General features: G+C 42.7%; 2 protein-coding genes across 3 annotated transcripts in view; one reads left to right on the forward strand and one right to left on the reverse strand.

The window, feature by feature from the left end:
• Window positions 1-2222, reverse strand: part of Dydc1 (DPY30 domain containing 1) — an 18942-nt gene extending 16720 nt beyond the window's left edge. Inside the window, exon 1 of the mRNA XM_048801664.1 lies at window positions 2137-2222. The gene's annotated coding sequence lies outside the window, so the exon portion shown is untranslated. The remainder of the gene's footprint in view (window positions 1-2136) is intronic.
• On the forward strand, window positions 1622-12110 carry Dydc2 (DPY30 domain containing 2). 2 transcript variants are annotated; one of them, XM_048801665.1, is made up of 4 exons: window positions 1622-1643; window positions 7071-7226; window positions 7541-7663; window positions 11299-12110. In XM_048801665.1, the coding sequence occupies exons 2-4, from the start codon at window positions 7080-7082 to the stop codon at window positions 11464-11466; spliced, it is 438 nt and encodes a 145-aa protein (XP_048657622.1). In that variant the 5' UTR covers window positions 1622-1643; window positions 7071-7079; the 3' UTR covers window positions 11467-12110. The 2 variants fall into 2 exon arrangements, with proteins under 2 accessions (XP_048657622.1, XP_015355539.1); XM_015500053.2 differs by lacking the exon at window positions 1622-1643 and adding an exon at window positions 2221-2341.
• The last annotated feature ends 263 nt before the right edge of the window (window positions 12111-12373 follow it).

The following is a 12373-nucleotide window of genomic DNA, read 5'->3' on the forward strand; positions in this document are numbered from 1 at the left end:
CATGATGTTCTGCCTCACCTCAGAGCTAAAGAGTAGGCTGACCACAGATTAAACCTTGAAACCCTAAGCCCAAATAAAAACTTTCCGTCCTCTACTTTGTTCTTGTCAGGTCCTTCAGTCACAGCAACACAAAGCTGACCAAAAAAAAGGCTTCTCACAACCTGGCCCCAAATTTCTTTTCAGGTTTGCTTCCAGGCAACTCCCCTGCCCACAACACACCCTGGGCTCTTGCTCCACTGAACATCCTGCCACTCTGCTGATAACACTTTATGCCTTTCCATCATTGTGATTTTTGTACATGAAGATGATCCCTTCCTCTCAACAGGAAAAAAATATCTCCTCACCTGCAGGACAGAGATCATTTCTCATTCCCTGAGCTTTCCCATGCAACTCAAGGAAGTTGCTCCTTCTCCAAGCAGCTCACATAGTCACAGAAGAAGTTCTCTTAGGGGTAACATCTCAGCTAAATTTGAAGTTAGCTGAGATGTCACCCTAGGAGAACCTTTCCTAAAGGGACAATAAAATTCACAAGGCAACAAAGAGAAGGAAGAGCCTTGGTAATGACAGTAGACAAAATGCCAATGTGTCTAGATCCATCCCTGGACAACTGCACCTAGCATTTTGCATAAAATTTCAGAAACACTGATATTTTGAGGTCCATCCATAAGCCTCAAGGCTTTTCTTCTGTCATGAGATGTTGGTCCAAGAGCAAAATACAATCCTACAGAGGGGAACTGACAAAAATCTAGAAAATCATGTGTTTGATCCACCAATCTCACTTCTTGAATACTATCTCAATGATATACTAGCAAAAGTATAAATGGCATATGTACATAGTTACTTGCACTTTCATTTACCATAGTCAAACTGGAATACCATTCAGATGTTCATATACTAGGGATCAATGAGATACAGCACCCTGGATTCTTGTGCAGGCATAAAAGAGAAGGACAATGCTCTCTAAAACAAGAAATGTTCTCTAGGACCCAAAATGAAGTGAAAAAAAGCAAGGTCCAGAAATGACATGTTATCTTTTGCATTCGCAACAGCAGTGGGGAAAGGAACAAGTATGTGTTGTATGCATAAACATAGTCCAAAAAACTCAAAATTGAAAACAGAAAAGTGACTCAAAAATGGACCTAATTTCCTATTAAGTTGGTATTAGTGTCCTAATCACACAGAGAAAAGCATTATTGCTACTGACTTGGAACAGTCTTCACTGTGCTTCTTCAGTGGGATCCACTCAAAAAACAGTGCTACACAGACATCTCAGGTCATTTGAAGTGAGTAACATGAAAAAGGGAAGGGAGTTCTGCTGCTGCTCCAGAAGGATAACACGTGGGAAGGGGAGAACCTCTGGCCTTAGGGTAAGCCAAGTTCAGTGTGTATCCGTCACAGCCTTATCATTGGGACCTAAGGGTTGCTTGTTGGGCCTCTCATTTAACATCTGGTCCCTGTCCATGAACCTACAATAGTGCCCATCTCTCCTGCATTAAGTAATGTTGTTTTTATTTGCACCACTAGGGACCTAGGCCACTAAAGCCCTTTCTACAGAAAGGGTTAATTCTGGCCTGAAGAAGCTTCTGCAGCCATTAAAAGGTGGGAGAACCAGCCTGGGGGAGAACTGGCAGCTGAATAAGAAGGTAAGGTACTCAGGCAGAGGTACCAAAGTTAAATTTAAAAAGAGCTGATTCAATTAAATTTGAACTTCAGAGAAACAATAAATAACTTCTATACCATTTTCCTACTAGAAAGCAATCCGTCTATCTGAAATTCAAATTTACATAGCCTTGCAGTATTTTATCAGTATTTTATCTGGCAACCATCAACCTGGGGCTTGTAGGTCACTTTTCCTATTTGGGTCTGCAGAAGAGTCTCTTCCCGGGATCCAGGGATCCTGCTAGGAAGCCGGGAGGAGGATAGGGAGAGAGGGAAGAGGAGGAGGAGGAGAAAAAGAACCAGAGGCAAAAGGAGAAGGTGCAGGAAAGGGGGCCTAGAGGGAGGAGACAGAAAAGGGTGGGGAAGAAGACGGAAATGAAGGCAGGGATTGGGAGGAGGAGGAGCGGATCCACAGAGTGGCGACCCACGGAGCTCCCAGGAGTGAACCAACTCTCCCTCGGCCTTTGGGGTGGAGACCTGTGCCGTCCTCAAGGTCCAACCGTGAGAACCGCCTCTGCTAGGCGAGAGGAACCGTTCTGAGAAAAGGGCTCCTCCCTTCTTGGTGCGCGCACCCGGCGCATGCGCCCATCCCAATCTGCTAATCGCGTCCCGGTGCTAGGCAACGAGCGCTCCCATCCAGGGCCAGAGCAGGCGTCCTCTCGGCAGGGGCGCGCGCGGAACGGTGAGCTGAGGGTGCGTCGTGGGGGATGGAGCGGAAACGCGCGCCCTACGGGAGGGGACTCGCGCGAAGGACGGGGGGCGCGCGGAGGGGAGATATGAGGAGGCTTGCCACCCAGAAGCTGGGAGCAGGCGCTTGCTGAAAAGAACCCTCAGACCTGGCGGGTGGACCGGCTCTGTGTGGGAGAGGTGAAGGGGCAGCGGACTTTCTGGAAGGAGCCTTGAGGGACTGCCAGACCTAGAAAGCAGGAGACCACAGCCCCTGGGAGACTCGCTGCATGCTGCGTGGTCTGGCAGTGTCACGCCTCCGCACTTTGGTACTTCCTGGTGACCTCCGGACTCTCACGATTGCACTGTAACCGGGCCCAGGCGTGTGTGCAAAATACTCTGCTAACATTTCCTATGTTGTTTTTTGTTTGTTTGTTTGTTTCTTTGTTATGTCAGTTTTTGCGGTATTAGGGATTGAACCCAGGAGCGCTTTACCACTGAGCTACATCTCCAACCCTTTTTATTTTTTATTTTGAGACGGAACCTGACTAATTTGCCCAAACTTACCTGCACCTTGTGATCCTCCTGCCTCAGCCTCCTCCGTAGTGTCTGAGTTTACAGACATGCATGACCAGGCCAACTTCCCGGGTTCTGTTTTAATTTATGGGTGTAGCATTACCTGGTAGGAGAGGCATCAATAAAAGCTGGTTGAGTAGTAATTGCCAGAGTGGGCACTGATGAATCAAGGAAACAGAAGCTCTAATCTGGGCCCACACACATCATAAGATGTATTTACCGAGCACCCACTGTGTGCCAAGCAAAAGGGATAAGTTCTCCCAGTAGGGTTTGTCACACCTAAGCAGTGTGACAGCTACCCAATGAACAGGGAATGGAGAGTCACCCTGGGAATGCAGAGTTGATGGCTCTTCCTCCTGGTATGGACAGTTCTGCAATGACAAGGTGGATTTCTAGGTACAAATCACTTGGAGATTATGTTAAAGTAAAGATTCTGAATCTTAGCTCTGGGTGGGACCTGAGAGTCTGCATTTCCATAAGCCCTCAGGTGATAGAATTCCAGTGCTCTTTTGTCATCAGACCACACTGAGTGAAAAGGGTGCAGAAGATTGTTAATCCTCATTCATTAGTTTAGTTGGGCCACAGATTGGCAGAAAGAGACACCATCCACCCTCCTTCCCACCCTCCACACCTACACCAAACTCAGTGACTTTAAACACAAATTTATTCTTTTAGTTATTGAGGTCAGAAGTCCAAAATGAGTCTTCAGGGCTAAAAGCAAAGTGTCAGCAGCCTTTTGGGGGATCTGGAGGAGAATCCATTCCTGACAACATCACCTCTTCTCCCTCTGCTCTCTCACCATGTTGCCCTCCCTGTCTGACCTTGCTCATCTGTCTTAGAATGAACCTTGTGATTACATTATACTCACTTGGATAATCTACTTCCCATCTCAAGATGCTTAATTTAATCACATTTACAAAGTCCCTTTTGCCATATAAGCTAACATATTTATAGATTTCAAGTATTAGGACACAGAGACCTTTGGGATACATTAAATTTCACTCAAATTTCAATTATTCACAATAAAGTTAATAAATTCTACTGTATAATCTACAGTTTGCATTTTATTTATACAATTTTCCCAACAATATCTTTTACAGAATTCTTTTTTCTGTAAAAAAAAAAAAAAACTAGTATCATGTGTTTAGTCCGCTTTTCTCTTTATTTCTTCCCTATCTCTTTTTATGACCTTGACATTGTGGGGCAGGTCGCTTAGAAAACACATCAAGTCCCAGTTTTACCCAAATTGAAGAGTCTTTATTCTGACCAACCAGGACTGCTCCCTGCAGGACCAAGTTGTCTCTGCAGGAAACAGCCTACAGCCTCAACATTTTAGGATATTTAAAGACAAAAACCACATCCAGGTTGACATAGCAACCAGCAAGCAAGCAAGCAGGATATACAGAAACTGAATAAAGCCATTAGTGAAAGAATGCAATGTCCTTAATCATATTTTCATTCTCATTCAGTATTTCTCATGGGATTTTCCATAATCATAATCAAAAGAGAAATGGGTCAAAGTGACCCTAGTTGAGTACAAGTTAAAGAATATCAACTAACATCTAATCAATTATTCCCCGATAAGGCACATTGCCCAAGAAAAACGGAGACCAATGAGAACAATTTTACATTGTATAAGAATTGCTATTTTGTGTTGCTAAGTATACTATGCTAGGCAATTAGTAATGGGTACAGAGGTGGGGCTTTCCCATGGGAGAAGCATTTCTTACATGAGTCTAGTTATTGCCCATACAGCCTGGCCCATAATATTTTGAAGAGTATAGTCCAGTTGTAGACTGTTTCTCAATTTACTTTGCTTGATGTTTTTCTCAGTTGGATTTAATTTTACATTTGGACAGGACTTCACAGAAATGTATAATGTGCCATAGGAAGGGCATCCCAGCAGGAGGTATGGGATGTCTTTGTTGCTTCACTGGTGATACTCAGTTTGATCACTTGGTTAAGGTTGTGTTGGCCAGATTGCACCACTATAAAATTTCTATGTTTCCCTTTTGAAAAATTAATGCATATTTTTGGAGAGAAACTTTGAGGCCATGTAAATATCCTGTTCCTTATCAAATATTATTTACCTGCTCAGGCAGGATGGGGCATGGCCATTTTCTCAGTGACTCAGGAGGCTGAGGCAGGAAGGTTACAAGTTTGAGGCAATCCTCAGCAACTTAGCGAGCCCCTTAGCAATATAGGGAGATCCTGTCTCAAAATAAAAAGGGATGGGAATGTAGCTCTGGGTTCAATCCCCCAATACAAAAAAACAATTTTAAATAAAATAAACCAATAGTCATTCACCCATTAATGATGTGTTTTAGCACTCCAGCTTGATTCAGTTATACTACAATGGTTATAAAATAGCAATTTTGAAACTTCCATTATTCTTTCCACCTTTATTAATCAGCATTCTACTCTGGGAAGGAACTTAGTTTTTTCCCTGTTCATCTACATTTGTTTTGGGATGGACTTATGGATACTTTTTTATTCTGAGTTATTTGTGAAACTTATCAGAATAAAAATACAGCCACTTGTGCTAAGTCCAAAGAAACAAATAATAAGTCAGGCTCTCAGGCCGTGAAGGACAGGATCTCACACACATGTGCCTGATAATAGGAACTATGGCAAAAGACTGCCAGAGCCACAGCCTTGCACAAACACCAGTGCAACCTGAAACAGAATATCTCTGCAAGGACATTTGCCCAGCAACAGTCTAATCTTGCACTGATGTCACCCTTGCTATGGATTCTTCATGATCAAGGATTATTGTTCAAAATATTGATAAAATCCTCCTCTTTTTGCGTTTGTAAACCTCCCCTGGACCTGGGCACTGTTGTGCCCAGCAGTTTGGGAGACCGATACAGAAGAATAGCAAGTTCTAGGCCAGGTGGGTCAGAGACCCTGTCTCAAAGTGAAAGTAAAATGGGATGCAGCTCGGTGGTAGAGCACCCCTGGGTTCAATCCCTAGTCCCACCACCAGCAACCACCCCTTCCCTGGCCTCAGCCTCTGTGAATGCACAGTTTTCAGGTAGTGTATGTTTTCCTGTTGCAGTGCTACTCCTGTATAAACTTAATTTTTGGAGAATCTGTTTGTTATTTAGGTTAACAAATCTATTACACTCATTTATTTATTTTAGTGATCAACTTGTCCCATATTTGGCTGTAGGAGCCACTTGAACATGGCTCCAGGGTCCTCAACCTTTCAGTTCTTTAGAACTCCTTTACTTTCTGGCACAGTGAGTGATCAGGCACTTTAGGCTTTTCCTGTACCTGGCTTGGAGCCAGCTGTTTCTTGAGGAGCTCCAATGCCCTTTTCATGATGAGGGATGTTTGAAAACACTTTCCCAGTGCTCAGGGCTCTCCTTGCTGCTCAAGCACTTGGCTTCTAGGCCCTGCAGCCCCCAGAGCTGGGAAACACTGGTTTTTCCTTTTTAGCTTCACATCTCTCTCTCTCTTTCTCTCTCCTTCCTTCCTTAAACTGAAAAATGGAGAGAAAGAGTTCCAGGGAGGAATAAACTAAAAAACGCCTCCAGAAAATGCGAAGGCTAGATCTGACCCTCTGTTATTCCCTGGATTCTTCTGGAGTTTAAATATGTAACTTTCAGGAACATGGAGTTTGTCAGGGAGCCAGGTGCTGGAGAGCTTTAGAACAAAAGTCTGCTTGAACATAAGGCCTACTGGCAAGTATACATTTGTTGGTTCTTTTGAGAAGAGTGGTTCTGTGGTTTGGATTTTAAATGTCCCAAAAAGCCAGATGCTGCCATTTCAGTCTCTAGCCTGAGGTGCTATAGGGAGATGGTGCAACTCTACAGGGGTGAGGCCCAGTGGAAACCCTTGAAAGGGGACTGTGAGACCCTGACTGCTTCCTCTTTTTCTGTTTGTTTTTGGCCACTATAAGAAGAGCTTCTCTGCTCCACCTGATGCTCCCTGCCATGGTGTTCTGCTGAGCACCCATAGACTGAAACTACTGGCAAATATAAATTCATCTTTATGTGTTGATTACCTCAGGTATTTTGTCACAGCCATGGGTAGCTGATGAACATGGGTGAGACCAAGTAACATCTCATATTTATCCTAAAATAAATCTGAATTGGTTAGAATGAATCTGTTTTTAAGATATGATTACCTGTGTACAAGAATGTGTCTGTTTGGATGCTTCCCAGGTCCCCAGGATGGAAACGGAATATCTGAAGAAGTGCTTTGGAAATTCCTTGTCCCAGGCACTGGCAGAAGTGGCAAAGTTTCGGCCCAGTGACCCAATAGAGTACCTGGCTCACTGGCTTTACCATTACAGGAAAATAGCTCTAGCAAATGAAAAGGTGTGTGTGTGTGTGCAAGTGTGTCTAGGGAGGGCTCAGCTTCCCTGGAGGGACTGGGATCCAAGGCAGAGTCCTGGAGTTGGCCAGGAGGGTTTTGGTTCATTCACCTTCCCAGGATGACTTAGTCTGCAGCTGGAATCCAACTCAGGGGTGTGGAGTTGGTGGGTTTGGAGCTGCCAGCAGGCTAAAGTTAGTTACAGGAAGAAACTCCATATGCTTAAAGGGCCTGGGTCCAGGACTATCCCCAGGGATGGCGGGCCCCCTTATAAGACCTCTTGGTGCTGACCTGACTTGAGCCTGTGACATTACCCCAGAATATGCGAGAACAGATCCAGCTGATGGAGGAATATGAGAACAGCCTCAAGGAAAAGGAAATGGCAGCAATGTTGAAACAAGAAGAGCTTCAGATTCAACAGAAGTGTGAAGAGTGTCACAAGGTAGGAAGGGGGAACTCACCATGGCCCATTCCTATCCCAGGGATGGACTCCAGGAAATCCCCAGGGCAGCCGCCACCACCGTGCTGAGCACACTGAGGCCCCTTTAGTCAACTTTCCCTCCCTGTCCCACATTTATGTCTGAACCAGGTCTTGTCAATGACATAGGGAAGGTTCAAGGCAAATTCATGTTAGATTCAGAAAATGCTACTGATGTTACTGACATACACATCTAGATTTTTTTAAAACAATCTGTTCACCTGGAACAAATATTTTTTTTCATGAAATCCTTGAGCCCTTGTTCAAAAATTATTCAGTATTTTTCAGAAACCAAACATGATTGTTATCAGTGCATACTTAATGCATATGATTACATTAACTATTTGGTATATTATTATTATATTCTGCTTAGGTGTCGAGCCTCTGGTGCCTCCTCTTTGAAGCTATAATAATGAACATAAATTCGTAGTTCAGAATAGATGGAAAAAACTGTACATTCATCACTCTAACAAGCAAATCTTTTATCTCCCACAATCTTTTCTACAATTTCCTAAAAGATGTCCCCTGCCATTTTATGCTTTCCAAAAATTACATTATGCCAGAACAGATAATTCACTTAATGGGGATGTCAGGCTGGAGATCTGAATCTTATTCAACTATCACTACATCCTGTGCATTTGAGTCTTTAGTGCAGTCTGGTACAAGTCACTAACTTTTGCTGGTTTCCAAAACCGACTTTGAAAATATGCATATATTAAACTTATTTTCATTTATAATAAAATGCTCAGCAACCTCATAAACAATAAGTAAATTTATTTTAAAGGCTGAACATATGTAAATAAATTAAAAGAAAGATGGTTTTATGCTATTTTTTGAGGTGATCTAAGGAGCTCTCCCTCAGAAAGGGTTCATGCTTGAAGCAGTTTTGGGGGGATGGAAGAAATGAGGCTCAGTAAGCAGAAGTCACTATCACCTTACTGACAACCCAATCATTTTCTAACACCATGTTTCACTGGTAATAAAAATAAAAATACAAGATGATAGACTCCCAAGTCTCCACCCTAGTTTTGTGGTAGCTTTATTGAAAAAAACTTTGCGCACTCTGGTATTTTGAGTCACACTGAGGATATTTTGCACCCTGCAGCAATATTCCTCAGCAAGATTTTGAAAAGCAACAGGTTCACCTTTCTTTTACCAAGTGTGAGACAAGGAAATTGTAAGGGAAGATGGGAACTGAGACATAATGCCTGGGCTGTGTGCAAGTTCTCACTTTTAGGAAAGAGTTCATGTGCAAGTTGTGGTTATGAAAATTGATTCCACTTGTTAGAAGGGAATAAACAAAGAGAACTCAACAGGGATTTAAAATAGAGCTGAAAGGATCACCTGCCTGGCAAGGGAGAAGCACATCATTCAGTTCTGAGTTAATTTCCAAGTAGAAGTTGAAAGGGCGAGATAAAAGGCAAAGAGGTAGTGGGAACCAAGATCTGGTTCCAAGTTGGCTCAAGGTGGATTATGGACTATCCCTTGCTATTGGCTACCTGTAAATTTTGCATCACTAGTACTGGTAAATCTGGTTTCAAACAGGCCCAGGAGGGATTTCATGAAATTTCAGCAGTACTGCTAGTTTACACTCAAAGCTTTGCCAGATTTCCCTCCCTTAATCCTTTAAAACCATCTTTGTTTTTGTCTTAACAAGACTTTGTTAATTTTTTTCTTGAGTACCCCAGATAGAATACTAGTCTAGAGGAAGTGTCAAAAGAAGAATAGAAACAGAGTTCTCAGTGTGGCAGAGGTCATTCCAATTACAGGAATCAAGAAGAGCTCCATAGAGTGGGTAACAGTAGAGTCCAGGCAAAGAGAGCCAGCGAGGCTTGACCTATATGGGTTTCTCTTCACTAAACAGAGGAGCTTTGACAATATAAACCATAATTTTGTATATTAGTCAGAAAGCAATTCTTGTTGTTTATAAAGCTCCGAAGCATTCATGTTTTAGGAAAACATTTTCATAAAAATCAATACAGGTATTTGCTGCATAGACTCAATACTTTGAATACAGAAGGGTCTTAAAGATCATGTGACCAAGTGCTTCACCCAGAGCTCTCTGCCCGGTCCCTTAAGGTTCAGTATGGAATGAGGCTCTGAGACTTCTAGGCAAAGATGGAGTGGAGGTAGCCCCTGGGGCTTAGATTCCAAGGACTCCTACCTCAGCAAGAGACTACAATCACCTGAAATTGTTTCATAGGTCCCTGAGGGCCCTGCTCATCTTTCCCCCTCTATACTTCAGTTTGGACAATTTCTGTTGATCTGGCTTCAAGTTTGTAGACACTCTCTTTTGCAATGTCCAGTACCCTATGTTAGGATTTTTATAAAAAAAAATCAGATATTATACTTTTCAGTTCTAGAACTTCTAACTGGCCCCTGCCCTTTTTTTTTTTTTTTTCCTTTCTCATTTGTGGTACTGGCTGGGGATTGAACCCAGGACCTCACACATGCTAGGCAAGTGCTCTACCACTGAGCTACACCCTCATGCCTTTTTGAAATTTTATTTTAAGAGTCTCACTAAGTTGTCCGAGCTGGTCTCAAACTTGCAGTCCTCCTACTTCCACCTCCTGAGTGGTTGGGATTACAGATATGTGCTACTACACCCAGCTTAGTTCTCTTTTTTAAAATAATTTCCATTTTCTTTGCTGATATACTCTTTCAAACAATATGTCCATTTTTCCCCTTAAAATTTTGAAAAGTTTTAATCATTTTTTTAAGTCCTTGTCAACTAATTCTGGCATCTGTGACCTTTTCAGGTCTCTTTCAATTGAATACTTTTTCACTAGATTATGGTTCACATTTTCCTACTCCCTCCTACGTCTAGTAATTTTTACTCCTATGCTGAACATTGTAGGTGGTATTTTCTAGGGAGCCTAGACCATGTTGCATTTCCTTTCAAAGGTGTTGAGTTTTGTTCCGGAGGCAGTTACATCATTGGTGAGTCACTTGATCCTAGCAGATTTGATGGTCTGCTTTGCTATGGCAGCTGTATTTCAGTTTTGTACTTAGTCTTTGGCATGAAAATAGCAACATTGTGTTCCTGCCATTCTTGAGAGTGTTTCCAGAGTGTGGTTAGCCTCTACTCATGTATTAGTCTGCTTTTTGTCACTGTGACCAAAATACCCAACTAACTTAGGGGAGGAAAAGTTTATTTTGGGCTCATGGTTTCAGAGACCTCAGTCTATGCTCTGCTCTGGTTATAGTTGTGGGCATGAGGTTAAGCAGAACATCATGGCAGCAGGGTGTGATAGGGAAAACTAACTGGACTCATGACAGCTAGAAAGCAGAGAGAGTGTGAAGAACCAGAGACAAAATATAGAATCCCTGAGGCATGTCCTCAGTAACCCACCTTCTCTAGCCATGCCCCACCTGCCTACAGTTACCATCCACCAAGCAGTCCATTCAAATGATTAATCCATCAAATGGATTAATGCACTGATGAGGTCACAGCCCTCATGATCCAACCACCTCTTAAAAGAGATACCTCTGAACTTGCCACATTGGGGACCATGCTTTAACATGAGCTTTGCGGGGGACATTCCTAATTCAAGCCATGACAACTAATACCTTTTTTGCTTTTTTTGTCTCCTATTTAGAAAGTGATTTCCCCTGCTTTCAATCAGGAACTAACAGAACCCTTTGAGGAGGAGGCCTTGGAGCAGGAACCCCTGCCCGGTACTGCCAGTAGAATTCCAGCAATGCCTCAACAATTTCCTCCTTCAGAGCTAGCTGAGGAGATTGAGCAGAACTTGGAATCCCCATAAGATCAAATCACCAGGAGGCTTTGCCCTGTGAAGTTGCTGATTAAAATGCCTTTTGGAGGCTGGGGTTGTGGCTCAATGGTAGAGCATTTGACTAGCACGAGTGAGGCACTGGGTTCAATCCTCAGCACCACATAAAAATAAATAAATAAAAATAAAGGCATGGGCTGGGGATGTGGCTCAAGAGGTAACGTGCTCGCCTGGCATGCGCAGGGTGCTGGGTTCGATCCTCAAGACCACATAAAATAAATAAAATAAAAGATGTTGTGTCCACCGAAACCTGAAAAATAAATATTAAAAAATTCTCTCTTCTCTCTCTCTCTCTCTCTCTCTCTCTCTCTCTTAAAAAAAAAGGCATTGGTTCCACCTACAACAAAAGAAAGAGAGAGAGAGAAAGAAAAGAAAGAAATGCCTCCTGGCTCCAAATCTCCTTCTTTAATTATAAGAATGGGAAGAATTTGAGTGACCTTTCCCTCAACACTGCAATCCAAGAAAATAGCCTTGGAGGGAGAGCTCTTGCCAACCAAGGTTGCAGGACTCTGAAAGGCGGGATCTACAGGGCCTCTCTATCATTGTCAGGCAGCTAGCCATGAGAACCCTCATCATGTGTAAATCAACTCAGAAAATAAAGATTTTAAAATAAGGAATGGAACTGAGTATTTTACCTCTTGTTTTATCATTTATTTGGAGACTGCCCAGTGAAAGCACATCATCTCTTATGCACATGTCTTAACTTTAGCTGTACTTTGCAGTCAGGCCTCCCAGAATATTTACACATACCCTGGAGTCTATCTGTCATTAATAACAGGTATTTTCCCTCACTGTATATGCCAGTTTGTCTCATGTTTTCCAATTTTTTATTGTAATCAAACACAACTTAAAATTTACTATCATAACCAATCCTGAGTGG

Source organism: Marmota marmota, unplaced genomic scaffold (assembly GCF_001458135.2).
Source record: "Marmota marmota marmota unplaced genomic scaffold, marMar, whole genome shotgun sequence".
In the NCBI taxonomy this organism is placed as follows: domain Eukaryota; kingdom Metazoa; phylum Chordata; class Mammalia; order Rodentia; family Sciuridae; genus Marmota; species Marmota marmota.

Bases quoted from the DNA above. Each gene is read 5' to 3' on its own strand.
- Dydc2 (XM_048801665.1), top strand. From the start codon at position 7,080: ATGGAAACGGAATATCTGAAGAAGTGCTTTGGAAATTCCTTGTCCCAG. The intron at 7,227-7,540 runs GTGTGTGTGTGT...ACATTACCCCAG, and splicing joins TAGCTCTAGCAAATGAAAAG to AATATGCGAGAACAGATCCA. The intron at 7,664-11,298 runs GTAGGAAGGGGG...TCTCCTATTTAG, and splicing joins AGTGTGAAGAGTGTCACAAG to AAAGTGATTTCCCCTGCTTT.